The sequence below is a fragment of the Stigmatopora nigra genome, chromosome 21, assembly GCF_051989575.1.
Source record: "Stigmatopora nigra isolate UIUO_SnigA chromosome 21, RoL_Snig_1.1, whole genome shotgun sequence".
NCBI lineage: Eukaryota > Metazoa > Chordata > Actinopteri > Syngnathiformes > Syngnathidae > Stigmatopora > Stigmatopora nigra.
In genome coordinates this window covers 7380453-7399098 of record NC_135528.1, presented here as the reverse complement: position 1 = coordinate 7399098, position 18646 = coordinate 7380453, and the positions used below count along the sequence as shown (strand labels likewise).

Sequence of the window (18646 nt, the reverse complement as noted above, 5' to 3'; positions counted from 1 at the left end):
TTGCTTTTTGGTGGGCAGTTTATTAATCTATCAGAAACCAAATACAAACACTATGCGTTAAAGTTAGCATAGCATGCATTTTGTTTACTTTTAACTTGCTCTTTTGCATTTTAAGGTGTATGGCTTCATGCTGCCCCTCGCAGGTCAATCATGGTACTACAAGAGACTTCTATCAGTGCCACTAAAATATACCTGATATGTTAAATATTAAACATTAAAATATACTTTCATTTTATCAATGTAAAAGAAAAATTAAAAATGGTTTACCACTATTATAATTATCCTTAATTTTGCCCGTAAAGCTTTGCGCTAAAAAAAATTAAACATGACAATCTATTTAAAAAAAATATACCGACATCACTGGTACTTTATTTTCTAGAAAAAACACCATGACATAAAAATAATACAGATTAAAGGGGATCCACAATAGTGTGACGTTCACAAAAAAACGGAATATATAGGTTCATTGCCTACTAAATAAATAGTCTTTTGTTTTTTTGTTGAAACATCAAACAAAAACCTTGTGGAAAAACATGCAGAGGGAGTTTGGAAACTGGGGAATGATTTGAATGGTACACAGAAAAAAATAAAAGGCATATAAAGTTCAGTAATTTCTCTTGGTGGTCTTGAATTTGTCTTTTTAGGTAGAATATTCCTGTAGAAAGACAACATTAACCCCTTAAATGCCATATTAAAAAAAATATAAATTTTAAATCCCATTTTAAAAACCAACCATAGAAAAAGAATTCTAAATACACATGAATCATATGGTTACATTTTTCAAATGAACAGAAATACTAAATACTACATAAATAATACCATATATACATGAAACAGTATTTAACAAACTAGATAACAGTGATCAATTACTTACAGCTCTTGGTTTCTTGTTCACCTTCATGTCGAACCTGTGTTTGAAAAAAAAAAATGGACGGTGAGTTTAGCAAGAAGAACTTTAAGTGAATTTAAGCTACTAGTGACAAAAAACATGCCACTACTGCACCATGAAGGAGCCTAAAAACCAAAACCACGGCAAAAACTCTACATTTTCAGTTAATTATTCGCAGACAAACTCGGAACCAGCTCATCATTTTACAAAAACAGCACAACTTTGAACAAGTGCAACCAAAATGAGATGTCACCCCGTTAACAAGCAATATTGAGGAAGTGGGGAGGGGTGCCGGAGCAGTCAAAGACATGCAGCATGACCTGGAACGCTAGCAGAAAAGACCACGTGCAGGAAATAAAATTCAGAACTTACTCAAAGTCATAATCAAACATGGCAGAAGGGCTGAAGGGAAAGGGGGAGGAGTCAGCGTTACAACAGGGAAGGGGAAAAGATCAGCAGCTGTTAGTTGAAAGTCAGAAACCAGACACAAACACAATAGAGTAAAAAAATATTGCGTTGACGTGGTGTTAACTGCAAGAGCAGGAAATTATAGATAAGGAGAACTTTGACGTTTTCAATTGGGTTTTGATGACTGTGGCTCAGTGGTGCCCCTACAGGGCACGATTGGTACTGCAACAGACACGCTTTTTGTTTGCACGATGTGTTGTTTTTGTGTGGTGGTTGGAGATTTTTTTTACATTTTTATATCCATGTTTAAAGCCTGAAATGTGACAAAATGTTGAAAAGTATTCGGTAAGGCACTGTAGCTCAAAATGTTTGATCGACTCTCAAGCAGCCCTGCCCTTAATAACAGCAGACAAACATTTTTTTAATCTACCTGTGTCTATTTTTATTCTTCCTTTTCTTATGGCTTCCATGATGGCTGCCAGATGAAGAGGAAGACGCCGCTTTTTGAGGCTTCAAGTCCTGTAAGGCCGAATCCACATCCTCTGTATCCTCCTGGCTGGGTTCATTTTCTTGGTTCTGGAGATCCGGAGACGCGTCGCTTTCCGTGCCGCTGCCCGCTTCGCCTGATGAGAACCCAAACCTCAGCGCCCGTAAGTTAAAACGTCACGTGTTTTAACTTACGTTTTTCGTTCATGTGATCTGGGATCCCGCCTAGTGCGCACACCGCCTGTGGATCAAAAAGAAAGATTAGAATTGGGAGGTGCCATCTCCCCCGACCCCCAAAAATAGAGGTAACGTATACTTACGGCAACTGAGGTGACTGATGACTTGCTAAAAAGACGCTCAGCTTCTTTAAATTTGCGATTTCTTCTGTCTGTTTTGCTGTTGGAGTTCCTGCAAGAAATATTTAAATTAGTGTTATTGTACCATCTAGCTAAAAGGAAAAACAAACAAATACGCACACATACTTTTGGTTGGTTAGGTATCGGTCCCATCCTCGGATGATGTTGCCGTACATTTGAGTGTCTTCTAGGTAACTGCCTTCAAATGCGTATATTTGTCGTTCCAAATTAACAAGCGTCTCCTATAGTGCCAGAGGAAAATTATACATGTTTACAAGCTTTGGCAACATTGGAAAAAGCTTTGTAAAATTGCTACTCTATTCCTAGTTTATACCTTGTAGTTGTCATATATTTTAACTCATTTATGAATAGATATTACATGCAGTGTGAGTAGTTCAGTTGTGTATTACATTATGTTTCTGTTTGAAACAATGTTTTGTGCAAATGGTTTGATCAACTACCATACAGTACAGTACATTCCAGTAATGTACCCTTAAAAGTATTATTAATATGATAACACTGGGGGAATATATAACATATACAAAAAGGTAAATGAAATTTGACACCGACAGCAATTGAAGTCAAAACGTTTACGTTTTGAACAAGCTTTGACGCGTATATGTCGAGGTCTGATGACGTTTGAAGACTGTAATCGCGCGAGAACTCTATCCAAAGACGGAGTCCGGTAAATATCCAGCTGCTGGCTAGTTAGCACACAAACATATTTGGCTGTTGTTACATTCAAATGGAACGTATTGGAGCGTCTTGCAAAGTGTGCGGCTTTCAACGGACAACGTAAAACGTAATGTACACAACACACGGTTAAGTTAGCAAAATGTCCGCAAATATTAGTTTAAAAAAGCAGAAAGAAATACGGAGCCGTTTTAGCCTGGCACTTAGCAAGGCCTGCTAGCAATGAACAGCGCGGCGGAAATTTTATTTACATTTTAATTTAGCCCGAGGCGAATTCAAGAGCATAAAGAACCGCTTTAATCGAACGTACAGCTAGTTCTTGTTTCCTCTTGACCAGTTCGGCAAGCTCCCGCCGAGTGTCCGGAATCTGCGGCGGAGTAGCCTTAGCGTGCATCGCCATGATGAATCGAGCAATGTGGGAAAACAAAAAGGTGGCGGCGGGAGAGTTCGCAGCGACGCCTAAATTTGTCTCTATTTCCACCAGGCGGCGCTAAAGGACTAGAAAATATGTTGGGAGCAATTTGTTAGAGAGCATTTGTGAATGTTTTTACTAATTATTGCCAGTGACAGGCATTTGAGGTAAATTCCACAACTAACCTATGTTGAATCTTAGCATTGTTCCAATTAACTTAATTAAACAAGACCAAAATATATGAGATGAGATAGCAGTTGTTTGACAAATGAAATGTACACGGGGAATACAATATGTATAATTGTCTTTGTTATGTGTGTTTTACTTAAAACTTTACTTTAACATTTGCCTTTTTTAGAAGCACTGTCTTAAAAAGATCTAACCCTAATATGGACAGTTTTTGTTGTGGGAGTGTTTGCTATTATACATGCATAAAATAATCATATTTAAACTTTGATTTATTGTATTTCAGGTCTTCCCACAATCCAGTGTTGAGCTGTAAGGTTCCAGGTATAGAAGTGAACAGCCCACATGAGGCCCTTGCACCCACGAAGAAAACCACCCTTCTGTAAGTACAGCACACCTAGCGTACTTTTATTTTCACCAGGATCCTGAATTGTGGTCCGGGAGTTCTCCTCTGGAACAGCTGAGAGCTTGTGATGACACGAGTGTGCCAACTGCTAGAGGGCATAGATTGTGACTCTCTGTGTGTGCAATGTGACTGAGTGGGCATGAGGCCCGCAAATGGAAACATCAGTCCAATCCTTTATCTGTACCAGATTGTAAATTACAATCAAACTTTTTACACTAATCAGAATGCCCTTTAGTAAACCTGTGGTGGAATAAATCCCCACACAACATAAGCAAGAGAAAAAACATTGGAATATGTTCCATTGTAATATAAGATGGCACTTTTTCTCCATCATATTCTAATTGGGCCCAGTTAAAGCCTGTTTGCCTCTGCTGGTGAGATTTTTTAGATTCCCCCCACTCCCTTCATAACAACTGCAAACTCCCACATAGCAGCAGCTGTCGTTATATTCAGATTATGATCTCATGCCTTCTCTACGTGTATACTGTACCCCCGCTTTTTTGACTTTAGGGGATTTTTCACAATGAATAGAGGTTTTTGTAACCAGCTTCCTTTCGTCTAATGATCCCTGCAGTCAAAAAAAGGAATCAGTTGAGCAGAAATGTAGTCCATCTCGATATTAACTCATTTCGTGTTATTTTTGTTGTGGTGGAGGTGCAATTATTCTTCTGTGGAATGATGGGACACTTTTTTTTTGATCCGCCCATGTGTTACGGTCTGTTGCAGACAAGTGTAGACATGTATTTCCTCCAGATAGCACAGCTGAAACATCGTTTTCTGGCTTTTTATGAAGCAATAAGGTGAAATTTGTGGAAGACTATTTTGTCTATAGAGGAGCATCTTGAATCCCTATCTTTGTTGTGTTAATGCTAAAGGCGATTTCACATGTTTGACGAAACAAACGATATTTGTTCCTTGCAAATTGAACAGGAAAGGCCCCCCTGAAAAAATAATATTGACAATTTGTGGATGGGCTTCAAGGTTTTTTTTTTTTATGTCTCCCACAAATCCCTGTCGGCATCTTTTGAGTACAGGCATGCACTTGTTCTTTTATACTTGGTGTCCTTAGGAATAGTTCATAGTTTTGCTCATTATTCAGATTGAAGTGTTTTTGCTTGTTTTTATTTCTATTTATTATTTATTTCTATATCTATTGTGTTTATTATTTATGCTTGTTGTCAATCACATTAACCCTCATTCTTGATTTTTTCCCCTGATTTTTGCAACACAACTTCAATCTGCTTTTATTTTTTTTCCCTATACATGCAGTGGAAAATTTCATTTTTAAGATTGTCAGTCCAATTATGTGATTGACATAGGAAATAATTTGTTGTCACTTTATGTTTAGAATGGAAATGGTTCAAATTAGCATTCAATTAGCGTCCAAATTATCAGGGCAGTTCGTTTAGCATTCTCATGAAGGTAAATACTAAAATATTGTAAAAGTATGGCACAATTCTAGCTTTACAGTTTACTTTGGTCTTGTTATTGTAAGTACCCAGACTTGTCAAGTCACCCTGTTTTCAGCTGCTCCGAATCATCTGATGGGCCAAACCATTCACAGAGTTAAGGGAAACATATTTTTCTGCCATGACGCTACAAACCAATTAAAGCACACAATAAATAAAGTGAATACTTTATTATTTTAATGAGAATTTTTAACATATACGAACGTTTAAATAATTATTTCGTTTGTCGTCCAAGCAGATGGTAAAGTCCAGATTTCTGACATGCGGTATTCGTAACGACGTGAAGTTAGGCTTTATCGTGCTTGGACAATTGCCGACAACTTTGGTATACCTTCAAAATAAAATAGCCCACATGAAGTTGTTGAAAGTAATAACATTTTTCCGTCTTATACTTTAATATGAGAATATTTATAAACTAATTATATGTATTCTTTACATTCCAAACTTTATAATAAACCGCGGTTCGTCAAAATGAGCGGCTCGTGTTTGCTTTAATTGCAGAAACTTCAACCGGAAATTAAGTGTCACTCAACAAATTGACCAGTTTGCGGTTGGCAATACTGAGACGTTTTAGTTCATCCGTGGATTTTCCATACAATGCACGTCCCCTCTGTTAACGCCAAATATTAATATATTATCAAAACAATCGCGTCACTTTGTATAAATTAAACTATCGACAGTTTTTGGGCGTATCCTCGTTTGTTAACAACTTTGCCTGTTTCCTGTCGCTTCTCCATTCCTGCTGGATTTTTCCAAAGGGCGTGTTTGGCTGAATCTGGACCGGGAGTTGCAGCTCCTGTACTCGGGATACTCGTGAGGAATGACAGCATCTGGAAAGTCACTGCAATCCGCCTGAATGGACACCATGGATTGTAAAGAGCTTGGACAGCATTTCGAGGAGAAACTGACCCTGACGCATAAATGTGAGTACAATGAATTCAAATGAGGTCAGGGTGTGGAGTCGGATTTTTTTGGGGTTATTTCATGGTTATTTTGTGGTAAGTCTTACATGGTTTAATTGGTGTCACCCTTCCACAGTAGCGCAGAACGAAATACTGCAATCGTCTTCATTGGGCATGCAGGATCATCCCATATATGTACACTAGTCTCAAAATGGCTTCGATCAAGAAGGTTTAATGGAAAACTTGATTGATGAAGATGGAGATAAACATCTCCCCTTGACCTGGAGGACATCTCCATCACCCCCCCCCCCATGTTCCCAGCAGACGTGCATTATCTTGATCACTGTTGCCATGTTACGCATTTGGCGGCGTCATCACGAGGGATATCTGTAAGAAAAATCTGGTGTATTGAGATTTTTGTGCCATTGACTGGGAAGGACGTCCAATTTATTTGGACTCTATTGAGTTAATCATTTGATGGCATATTTATTCAAAAGATTATTTTATAATGAGCTCAGGGGAGACACTGGCAAGGAATGAGGAATGTTTCTGTTTATCTAGAGCGTCTGCCATTTTTGCTGTGTCGCATTCCTGATAAGCTCACATGCCGTATTATTCCGCTGAACTTTTCCAGTAATCGCTGGTGTCAAAACCCATCCTTGTCTTTTGGAATTGCACCTGACAACTGCCTTGACGAATTGGCTAATTAACAATGACATGAATCTAAAAAAAATGTGCATTGTCAACATCTAAATTGTCAGGATCTGCTTGAAAAGCAAACATTTTCACATATATTTTTTGTGTTGTTAAGTATTTTGGATTAAAAAAACAGTCACATTTTTTTCTCGATTAAAATACAGTAAAATGTCAAACCCAGAATAATAACATGTGATTTTAATAGCCCATTGCCTGACCTATTGCCAAAATAATCACTGATTAACCAACTACCAAAAATTGTTTGTGACAGATAATTCTTGGAACTTTGGACTCGTTTTTTTTTTTGGAAAGATGTGACTTCAAAAATGGAGTCTGTCATAGGTGCCTATTGTAAACCTTTGGACTTGTGATACGTGTGTAGCCCCACAGTCAGAGTTTCAGTTTTCTCTGTGGAAACAATCACGAGATGTCGACTCACTCCCTTTTGTCTGAGGCTGGCTACGTTTGACGTCATTTTATTGGCACGCTGTCAAGAAATACGATCCAGAAACTTTGCAACACTAGCTGAATAAGTATCGTGGTTCACAAAAGTGGAGGGCAGTTGTTTTTTTTAGAGAATGGGTGTGTTCCTAACAGAGACTGTAGACGGACGGAATTCCACGTCAGCAAAGGCGGGGGCAGATGTTCTAAATCTGCACAGAAAAGGCCAGGATAGCTAGCCTGCCTTCACAGTCAGAAGAATGAAATGAAAGAGCTTCCTGAGGGCTTATACTCAGATTACTCATATTTCCCTCCCCGTTTTTGTTGCGGGTTGAACAAAATAAAAATCCACTTGCCATTGATGTTATTAATCCTTTTTGGAGGATTAGCTCACGTGCAAAGGGTGGAATTTAGGCTCAAATTGAGCGTCACTTAATAGTCCAGAGATTAACACTTAGCTTTTTTGGTGGTGCATGTTCATTTTGGGACAATTACAGATCATTTGTTGTTGCGAGTTCTGTTTTTTGAGCTATGTCCTACTTTAAGAGTCAAACAAAAGTGTTGGGAGGGAGCAAATCAGCTGTGGTTGGTTACTATGTTGACTCTTGTGTTGATATGACTTGAGTTTCCGACACAAACATGACACATCCCACCGATTTATTGTTGTTCTTAAACTTCGGGCTTTTTGAATTTTGCCTCTGAATGCAAAAACAACAACCAATTAATTTGCTGTTCTCAAAGTTCATATTGATTAGAAGTGTCCTAGGAGATAAATAATTGGACTTCTATAATCGACATGACATCACATTTTCCAACTAAATAGGGTTGAAGTCATTTATACTGCTGACCTTGTTTTTGGCTATCTACTTCCAGCTGGTGAAGAGTATAGCCGGAAAATATGAAGAATGAATGATTCATTTATGATGAATATGTGGCTGTGTTTCAGCTTTTGTGCCTTGCTAACACACTTCTTTGTTTAAAATCAGCTGGAGACCAATCTTCGCTCAGGAGTCTCACATCCTGCCTTCGTCTTCCTCTCTACAGACTTCGGAAATGTTGATTTTTTTTTTTTTTTTTTGACGTCATGTGTGCTAGATGGCAAACTTCCTAACCTTATGCTTTCTTCTATTATTCTTCCCAAGTAGCAACTTCTTTTATTTGAAAACGTAAAGTCAGGAATGTTCTTCCTCTTCTCCACTTGGGCGTGGTGGACGCTTGTTGCTTGCGTGGATTTGCGAGGAAATGTGACGCTTGAGCACAACTTTTAAAGATTTGAACTGATCCCATTGGACATCCAAGAGAGATAGTTTTTGTGTATGTTTGGTGGTTGAGTTGTGAGTGCCTGAAATTCCTGAGGTGGCGTGACCCAGATTCAACAACGCTCGCATGCACTGGACTTTTAGCGACATGGAGTCTGACCTGCTTCACACAGGACCAGGGGGGCTCCGGCACCCCCACCTGTTAATTCAATGAACTGTTGCCATTTATGAATGAAAACTGATTCATGGAAGTCGCACTAGAAACCATTACATTTGACTGTGTAGATTGTAGCTAGCCTAAAAAACCATTTGGATGATGCTAATGCTAGTTTTGAAGCTAACTGACCCCCAAAAAAGCCTACTTTGTGTTCAGTGAAGTTGCACCTTCAGTCAGCTGGCCGTAGCAAGTCCCAAGGTGCCTCATCTGACCACCGTCCCTTTTATGGCTGACATTCTCAGTATGGCGCCCGTCGCTATTTATAAACGCCGACTGACTCCATCGCGGTGGCACAGAAACCTGAGATGGGAGCAAAAAGTGGGAAATGGAGGCCACTGAATCTGTCATGCGGTCACCAGACCGACGATAGCGGTGAACAAGTTCACATTTTTTAATACTCCAACTTTACTTTCCAACATTCCTCATTAGCGTTTTGGAAAGTAGGCCAATTTAACCTTTTAATTCATGTGGTTTGCTAAGTGCTTGTTGGAACCTAACAAGGAGAGAGCACCATTCACCATCTGCTCGTTGTTGGCAAACCCAAACAAGAATTGGCCTTAACTCTATTTCAAGATAGCATTGTGTTAAAAAATATTGTACTCTTTGCCAGTCGATCTTAGCATATTTAATATTATGCTCAATTACTAATTCAGCTAGTACGTCATTATTTTTTTCGTCCTCCTGATCCAACCTGCAAATCAGGCATCAAATTTCACAGTGGAATTATGAATACATAATGGGAATGATTTTATTGAATGACTTTGCTTTCAAATCAAGAAGGCAAATAAATGTGCATCAAGTGAGAACTTGGTGTGAACGCCAAGTTCTAATGAGCTTGACTTGTTTGCGCTAATGAACCTCCAGGTGTTTAATAATGTGTCAGCAATGAAGAAAATCTGTGCCATTCTTCCCACATTATCATGACGTTGCCTCAATGTGTCCCCCTTTCCTAGCTCTGCCCTTGCATGGTGGTGACTGTCCACCCATCCAAAATGAAGACCAGTGTCTACCCAGCGTCTTTTTGACCCCGGACGACTCGGCCAACACCGATCTTTCCCCGAAAACGGATTCCGCCACGAAAGCGGAAACCCCCACCGATATCGATGCGTCCTTTAAGACGGAAAAGCCCCCCACGGGGACTGCCCAACCCCCCAAGAAAGGTGAGTTTGGTGCACTCTCCTGTCTGATGCCATTGACCTTCGACGTTGAGTGGGCAGCCAAAAGACGTGATAGATGAAATTCACAGGGGAGCTGGATGTGTTTTTTTCCCATTTCCGTTGTAGCTGCTTTTGACCTTGAAAATTCATCAAGCTGTGGTGGGCAGAAATGCTTGAATCCCTCTAGACAATCTCTCAAGTATAATAAAACAAGGGGGAAGGGTGGTTAGGGATGATTTAGAGCTGGACTCATTGTGTTATATATATTTTAAGACACCATAATAACGCAACTCATATATTAGCAAATGTCTGCTTTTGTCCGCAATCAAAATAATGATGAAACACTCACCTCAGAAAGTTTAACTGCAATTAAAAGCATTTAATTTGATCTATATTGCAGATGCTGTAAACTCAGAGCAGCGACAAAAACTGGCCAAACAAAGACGAGACGAAAGAGCAAGATATATCGGTGAGTATCAAATTTTCCATTTGCCGTAAATCTTAGCCATTAACCTATAGTATTCCCGCTCAGCCATTTGATGCATGTTTCTGCTTCTCTCTAACAACCTCTTCTCTCTCTCTCGTCCCCTTTTCGACGGTATGCTGATGGTTATTGACATTTTGTTGTTGTCTCCTTGCATGGCTTTCAGAACAGCAAACACAGCTGCAAGGTAAGGTGCTTTACCAAAAACTGACAACCTAATTGGCCATCACGTAGATGGAATCATTAACTGGAAATCATAGTTTACAAATATACATCATTATATTTTATGGTACACAAGCTAATATTTCACTTTATGCATGCTAACCTCATTTTTGCATGATTCAGCTCTCACCAGATTTCATTCGTGTGACCTTTTGACCTCGAGTGCTTTTTTTTTTAAATGAAGGCAAATAATGACTTGAGGCTTGTTCCCTGAAATATGATTATTAGTTTACCTCGGGTCTGTCAAATGAGGCATCTTTAATATGAGCTGAAAGCAGCCCTATCACAGCGATTAGATCTAATTACCGTGTTCATTAGCATGTGGTAACGCTGCCGGCGCTCCGCACTTGAATCTGTTTTATTGCAATATTTAAGATTTGTTCTGCTTCAGTAGCGTCTAATTTCCTGATATGAATGGTCATTTCTAATGGAAAGGACATTCACAGAAATATTTTGTATATTTGGTTAACTCTTCAATGATATGAATTATTGTTTATTCACTGCCATCCTTCCTACTTCTAATGGATTGAACGTCGACTAGTAATAAGGGGGAAGGACAATTGGACTCCGCGTGATTGGTTGCCTCGTATTGGTGCTGATAGAATTCAATTTGGATATCGAATGGTTAAACCCCCATGAGCACAAACAGAAGCCTTAACCCGATGTATTTTCCGCAATTCTGACGTAATCCTGCGGGGATAATGGGATTTTTTTTCCGGGCAATTGGATTACCAGAAGAGTTTCCCCATTGAGGCTTCTTTGCTGAGAGTTGCTGAACAGTGAATGGAAGTTAAAATCTTATCTTTTCCTGGCATGCAGTCGCGACATTCCTCAGGATTGAGTCGGCAAAGTATTTGCAATGCGGTATTAGCCGACAAAACGGTGTCAAATGGTGACTTGTGGAGGGTGGACAAATTGGATTGGCTCCAGATCACCTTTCATTTAGCATAGAACATAACAATTGCTTTGTTTTTAGAGTTAGTAGAATTTGTGTGTGGATTTTGGAATATGAATAGATGTGGAAACATTTTAAGGGATATGAAAATTGTCAAATAGTGTACACTTGTGTGGAATATAGTGTAGTATTTTGTGGAATATAGTTTAGTATTTTGTGTAATATAGTGTAGACTTATGTTGAATAATGTGGAATATAGTTTAGACTTATGTGGAATATAGTGTAGACTTAGGTTCACGCAATTAGACCAGAAATAAACTGAATAACTGTCACTCCAAAATGCGCATCTGCTTACCAGCATGCTAGAAGCTTAATTTAAGAAGTCTAATTGCTGTTTAATTGTTCGCTTATGAAACGAGGCGTGATCGCTAACAGACTAGCATCTGCGAAAGCAGTTTTTTTTGTACACCACGGGAAAGCTTTTATCTACTTGCGTATGTTTGTAACACCGTTTTTTTGTGCTAACTCCAACAGCGGTAAAGAAAGCCCAATGGCTGGAGAAAGAAGAAAAAGCCCGACGTTTGAGAGAAAGCCAATTGGAGGATCGCAGGAGGAAGCTGGAAGAACAGAGACTGAAGGCCATAAAGCGTCGAGCTCTTTTGGAGGAGAAACAGAAGATAAAACTGGAGAAAAATAAGGTGAGTCCATCATGCATGTCCACCACAAATGCATTCAATCTTTCTTTCACTGAAAATGTGCTTTTCTTTCACAGGAGCGATACGAGTCTGCCATTAAGAGGTCCACCAAGAAAACCTGGGCCGAAATCCGACAACAGAGATGGTCCTGGGCAGGTGGACTCAACCAGACTTCCCGCAGGGAAAGTAAGTTTTAATGGGGCTTAATGCCAGTTTGGATTCAGCAGAAAATGGTCATGGGATGTTGTTTTTTCTCATTCCAAAGTCTTTCCTCCCCTCGCAATTGTTCCTTCAAACACTCCTCTTTTTTAGTACAGCTCTTCTCTGGACTGATCATGAAGAAATCAGACGCCAGCACCGTCTATTGATTTTCTATTTGTACTTTGCATTGTTGTACTTTGGCTAGCCTTTTAGATAAAAAAAACACAACAACCCAAATTCACTAAACGCTGTAAAAGAACAGGGGAAAACAGTTAGCTCATTCATCGCTGGTTGGGTAGCTTGGCTTTGCATTTTTTTTACTTAAAATCATATTTTAGGTGAAAACTCATAATGGCAGTTTTCACTCTTAATAGGTAACACTGCGGAAAAGTCGCGGGTAAACGGTTAGCTTCTTTCTTACTGGCTACAAAGTTGATATTCCTTCTATTTTAGCTCATCTTTTAAAAAAACAAACAAAAATGGATAGTCAGTTAAGTAGTTTTAAGTCCTAATGAGCGAGTTATATACCACACTGCTAAAAAGAGGAATAGCTAACGGGTTAGCTTGGCGTCGCATTTCAAATAGTTAGGTTCATCATTTAGATCAAAAAACAGTCAGATAGGCCGTCTTGCACTTTTTTTTTTTACTTAAGCTCATCTTTGAGATTAAAACAGAAACGCAGTTTGGACCTTTTAAATGAGTAAGTTATAGTATATTGCATAAAAGAAGAGTTAGCATCTCCCCAGCCGGCTGGGTAGTTTGGCCCCAAAGAGAGGAGGCCCCGGGCTGGGGAGACCTAACGGTGTGCGATACTATTTGTGTGTTGCGTTTTTTTTTTTCGGTGCAGGCAGATGCTCAGCTTCTACAGTCAACTTGCCGAGACAGGTGGAGCCTGTTATTAACAACAGACTCTCCAAGTCTTCTGCTACGCTTTGGAACTCCCCCAACAGAAGTAAGAGCGAGCCAGTGTTAAATGTCCTCATCCCACGACACTCTTTCTTTTTACCCTAATCCGATTTTTTATTTTTTTGTTGGGTTGTTCTTAATTGGTGACTGGCTTGCTGCCTGCGCTTGGTGATGGGTCATTCTGCAACACCCCCGACACGTTCACGGTCTCGTCTTATGCATCGTGTTGTTATTGTTCTTTTTTGTTTTTTTTAATCCAGTTGATTTGGTACGGTTGTTTCATGGTTTTTAATGTCTGCATTGTGGTGTTTTACCGTTGAAGTCTGGGTGAGATTGTTTCATCGGCTTCTACGTTGACATTTTTTTCATGGTGTTTTCATGTGTTCACTGTAGCTTGCTGTGGTGGTGGTGGTGGTGGGCTCAATATGGTGGATATGGTGTGATGTCAGTTTGGATTTCTTGGCTTTTTGGTTTAGTTACGGGAATGTACTTTGTTATGAAAGACCAGGAGTGACAAAATGAAATAATTAGCTACAGTATTAGATAGAGATCCAATTTTGTCAATGGGAGTAAATGATTTATTTCAATATTTATTGTAAACATTCAGTTTTATGTACTAGTATACTGATTTACATTTAATTGATATGCACTTTTACTCACACTTTTACTTCACTTTTCATACATGTTGAGCAATATGATAGATAGATGAAACTGAACTAAATAAATAGAAGTTAATATAAAATGACTGAAGAAAACTGCAATACAATCAATTTCCAAATATACAATGAATTGAAACATGACATTAGAAATTAGCTTCATTAGTCTTTTAGTTTCATTTCTTTTGGCTCTCCTGGTCCTCAATGCTTCCATTTACGATGTAACTATTAACATAATGTCGTAATGGTGTCACTGTTTTATCGTTTAACCTAATACAAAGCAGGAAAATTATGAATAAGATCGCCCTGAACCAAAAATCCGCTGACATTTAGAAAGTCATTGGCTGTAGGCAGGCGGCAGCTAACGCAGAGCCTCCTCTTGCCGCATTGAAGAGGAGGTGGTGGTACACCACGGTTGCCTAGCAACAGGAGCCAGTCAATTTATCGCTTGCTCGTAAACTGCACGTTATATAAAGAAGGCATTTTTTTGTGAGCCACCTGCACTTGTTACTGAATTTGTATTGAAAAAGCGTTGCCACAATTCCATTTTTCATTCATATGCCACTTTGAAATGATACACCAGAACACAACACGACATTAATCTCATGTCTTTATCGATATTTTTCATAAGTATGAAGTTACAGGTGTTGCAAATGTACTGAGAAATTGGTTCTTTTTTTTTAATGGTTGCCCTCTTGTGTCAGCCCGCAGCATGCGACTTAGCCCGTGGGAGAGTAAGATTGTGGAGCGACTGATGACGCCTACGCTTTCCTTCCTGGCTCGCAGTCGCAGCGCCGCCACCTTGTTCAACAGCAGCGATTCCTGTGAGTGGACGTGACTTTGCATCAATGTGTTTTAGCCTTGGTTTTCTGTGTTGGGGCTGCAAAAAAAACATCATTAAGATAGTCCATTCATATACATACACATACACAAACATACACATACACACACATTTGCATTGGATGACTTATGTCACGTAGACCCCGCCCACAACCCCTCACGCTGAGCTCACTGGCTCCCAAACGGCTGGAACGTCCATGGTTGTCAATGGCAACCGATGAGTTCTAGCCGCCTGCATGGTGTGTGACCCCCACCCGCCCATGTCTTTGCATGTCCACCCGCCACTCAGACTCTCACCACTGCTCCCGTTCAGCTTCGGCCAGCCCGCTCAACTGCTCGTCACGGCAGCATCAGAGCTCGGAACGTTGGAGGGTGTCGTCCGCCAGCACGCCCGACATCACCCAGCGTCCGCGCCAACGGAATTCAACGCCGGTGAGTTCTTATTTACATTCTTGAATTGTGCTTTTCAGAATTTTTAGAACTTTGGACATTTTTTCTTTTCAATTGTAGTTTGACACCCTTGCTGGGTTTTGTGCTTGTCCTTTTTAAGGTTGACAAAAAGAAGAAAGAAAAGAAAGATAAGGAGCGAGAGAACGAGAAAGAGAAGAGCGCCCTCTCCAAAGAGCGCATACACAAGAGGCAGACGCCGTCGCCCGCTTCAAGCTCGAGGAGATCCCAGCCAGAGAGCAGGTATCAACGCCATCATTAACTCATCGGAATAAACAGCAGGACTATCATCTGTTTTTTGGGAGCCCAATCAATGTCAATAACACTCTTTCTGTTTACAGTCCTAGCACCCCCAGACCAAGAACCAGACCCCCGTCGCCCGCTCCCCCCAAAAGCCGGCCGTTATCGCCTTTAGTCCAAGGATCCAAGTCGCCCACGGGTAAGAAGACGCCCCCTCCTGGATCCAAAACACGCCCGAAGCGGGCCCAGACGCCCGCCAGGGTACAGTCCCAGTCGGTTTCGGCCGTCACCGTGGAAACCAGCCAAGAATCTGAAGAGACTGACATTTCTGAGGAGACAAAGAGTAAGTAGCGCTAAAACATGATTACTGCTAGTAAAGGAGTAATCATCAATGAATCAATGCAGATGAAATATTCATGTGTGCCACCCCGCACAGGCTCCACCTATACGTCGAGCGCCACCCCAGTCTCATCTCCCACCCCCAGCCCATCAATTGTGGACTCCTCCTCAAGCTCCACGCCTAGGGAAGAGCTTCCCGCGCTAGCCGCCTCCCCCACGGTCCAGCCCGCCAGCACGGGCAGGCCGTCGGCCGGCACCAACGACCCCGAGGAGGCCGCCCGCGTCCTGGCGGAAAAACGCCGACAAGCCCGAGAGCAGAGGGGGAGGGAGGAGCAGGAACGCCAAGAGCGAGAGCACAAGAACAGGTGAGCCCCGCCCGAGCAGGTTTTGACTCGGTTACGTGGCTAACCCGGACGGATGCCACCTCCCAGAATCCTCCGAGAGGAAGCGATGGCTCGAGACGCCGAGGAGAGAAAACGCAGAGAGGAGGAGGCACGTTTCATGGCCGAGCAACAACAGCTGATGGATGAAGCCCAACGAGTCCAAGAGGAGAAGGAGGCCCAGGAGCGAGCAAAAGCCGAGCAGGAGGAAAGCGAGCGGCTCCAGAAACAGGTCAGTGTGTGTGGATAGCAACCCCTACTTGGTCGCCGGTCTCCAAAAAATCTCCAAAGCCGTCTAATGTAAACACTGTTAGTACCGTGAAGCCTCCAAATTTCCATTAACGTTGACGGAAGCTCTTAATGGCCCCCCACTTGCCGAGAGGCCGTTTACCATCTGCGCCTCCCAACGCAGAGACGCATCCCCGCGCTGTCTGGCATCCGAGCAGATTACACGCATAGAATATACTCACTGCTGTCACGGATTATTCACGTCCCGGGCGAGCCCTAATAGTCAAGAGAAGCCCCTTGTCCACCCGGGCACACGCCAGCTGGTGACCTCTATAACGTCGGCCAGCGGCGGCGGCGGGAATAGCGACGCTTCCGTCGCTCGCGGCTCTTTCGCCGAGGCAGACAAGCGGCGTCACTGTGCCTTTTCTCCTTCAATGGTTCAATTGTTTCATGTGCCGCTGATGGAGACTGGCTGGAGTCTTATTTTGAAAGGTGTACATTAGAATTTGGGTGCACGTGTCAGTGCAAAAACTCTCTGAAGCTTGTCATGGTAATGTGTAATAAATAAGTAGTAGCTAATATGTTGTTGTGACTGACTGTGTCTTTGCGCCCTCTAGTGGAAGTATACTCTAAAAATATGTTTAGCTGGTGGTGGTCGATTGCTTCTTTTTGTGACAGCCTTAAAGTATAATCATGTTTTGACGTGTTTTCAGAGAGAAGAAGCTGAAGCGAAAGCCCGGGAAGAAGCCGAGCAGCAGCGTTTGGAACGGGAGAAACACTTCCAAAAAGAAGAGCAAGAACGTCTAGAGAGGAAGAAGGTGAAAAGAAAAGTCCTTTATTGCCATTGATGGCAATAAATGTTCAGACATCTATTTTCCTTATGTTATTTATTTATTTATTTTTGTTTGTTTCTCCATAGCGTCTCGAAGAAATCATGAAGAGGACTCGCAAAAGCGACACGGGCGATAAAGTTAGTCTTTCCCCAACATAAATCCTCTCCCCTCTTCAAAACAGCATAGTTATTTATGTTATGTTACAGAAGGACGTGAAGGCGTCGCCACAAGTTAACGGAAAGGAGGAGGACCTTGGCAAAGGTAGCTAATGTAGCTCCAAAAAATCACCAAAACACTAGCCTCATTCTGTCTTATGTTTCAGGTGACGAATTGACGAGTCCCACCCCGCCTAGCGTGCCCAGCCCCGTTGTGAACGGAGTGCAAAATGGCGTCTCCTCCCCCAATGGCGATTTCGATCCCATTATGAAACTGAACAGCAGCTCTAGCCCCGCCTCCCCTCAAAGCGGGCTGGTTACGGTTGGAGAAACCCTCCTGATTAAAACGAGTCCCATGAAACCTCAACATGTGGCAGGTAAGAAATGTTAAATGCTGAACTCATTTATGACTAAAGCTGCTGCCAAGATCAATTATGTGATAACCCCCCTGTGATAACCCATTCGATGTCAAACGATTAGTCTTGACAGCCCAATGACTGCATTTTTATCCATTTTTGTCTCTTTTAGAGGTCCTGTGAGTCCCCCACGTATCCATGGACACGCCTTACATCTACGCTTCAGCATAGAGATTCATGCTACACCACAACAGCTTATGAAAAATGAAGTGTGCCAAACAAACAACATGCCTCTGCTGAGTCCATGACATCACACAGGAAGAAAAAAAAATCAGTATTCTGTCTTCGTGTTCTGGTGAAAGTTTTCTTAAAAAAAAAGTCACATGCAGATTTTTGGTGCACCTTAAAGATGACTGAATTTATAGAAAATACATTATAAGCCCCAAAAGGAGGGGAAAATGGTTGTTATTATTATCGTCGTTATGATACTGTTCACTTGAACAATGTGCGTTTTGTTCTTTTTGTCTTGAATTATGTTGAGTTATTTAACATGAGGGGTATTGGACCGACAGGCATCAGACTGTATGTACATGAATATGAGCCTGGCTGCCTATTGGCCTCCTGTTGAAGGGGAGCTGTGAAATAAAGGTTTATGAAAGGGACATTTTTCTTTTGTTTTTAATTCCAATGCGCTTCTGAGTGAGACCATAAACAGTCTTTAATAATGACTGATATACAAGGAGGCAAAATGTGGTCGGAAAGCCGAGCCAAAAGAGGGATTGTCACCAGTAA

The 18646-nt window shown here is 41.3% G+C and overlaps 2 protein-coding genes across 8 annotated transcripts; one reads left to right on the top strand and one right to left on the bottom strand.

Moving 5' to 3' along the window:
• Positions 1–349: 349 nt before the first annotated feature.
• meaf6 (MYST/Esa1-associated factor 6) lies at positions 350–3291 on the bottom strand. 2 transcript variants are annotated; one of them, XM_077743332.1, is made up of 8 exons: positions 3143–3291; positions 2266–2381; positions 2104–2191; positions 1979–2024; positions 1728–1920; positions 1262–1291; positions 875–908; positions 350–655 (listed from the first exon to the last, which is right to left on the bottom strand). In XM_077743332.1, the coding sequence occupies exons 1-8, from the start codon at positions 3230–3232 to the stop codon at positions 641–643; spliced, it is 612 nt and encodes a 203-aa protein (XP_077599458.1). In that variant the 5' UTR covers positions 3233–3291; the 3' UTR covers positions 350–640. The 2 variants fall into 2 exon arrangements, with proteins under 2 accessions (XP_077599458.1, XP_077599459.1); XM_077743333.1 differs by lacking the exon at positions 1262–1291.
• LOC144214712 (uncharacterized) lies at positions 2797–18516 on the top strand. 6 transcript variants are annotated; one of them, XM_077743327.1, is made up of 20 exons: positions 2797–2941; positions 3717–3812; positions 6064–6228; positions 9774–9980; positions 10378–10446; positions 10628–10648; positions 12113–12276; positions 12351–12459; positions 13322–13426; positions 14741–14860; positions 15190–15308; positions 15427–15566; positions 15665–15906; positions 16000–16267; positions 16334–16514; positions 17224–17328; positions 17430–17480; positions 17550–17604; positions 17666–17875; positions 18027–18516. In XM_077743327.1, exons 3-20 carry the CDS (start codon positions 6162–6164, stop codon positions 18035–18037), a joined length of 2244 nt encoding a protein of 747 aa, XP_077599453.1. In that variant the 5' UTR covers positions 2797–2941; positions 3717–3812; positions 6064–6161; the 3' UTR covers positions 18038–18516. The 6 variants fall into 6 exon arrangements, with proteins under 6 accessions (XP_077599453.1, XP_077599451.1, XP_077599452.1 ...); XM_077743325.1 differs by having other exon boundaries at positions 15166–15308; XM_077743326.1 differs by lacking the exon at positions 10628–10648 and having other exon boundaries at positions 15166–15308.
• Positions 18517–18646: the final 130 nt, after the last annotated feature.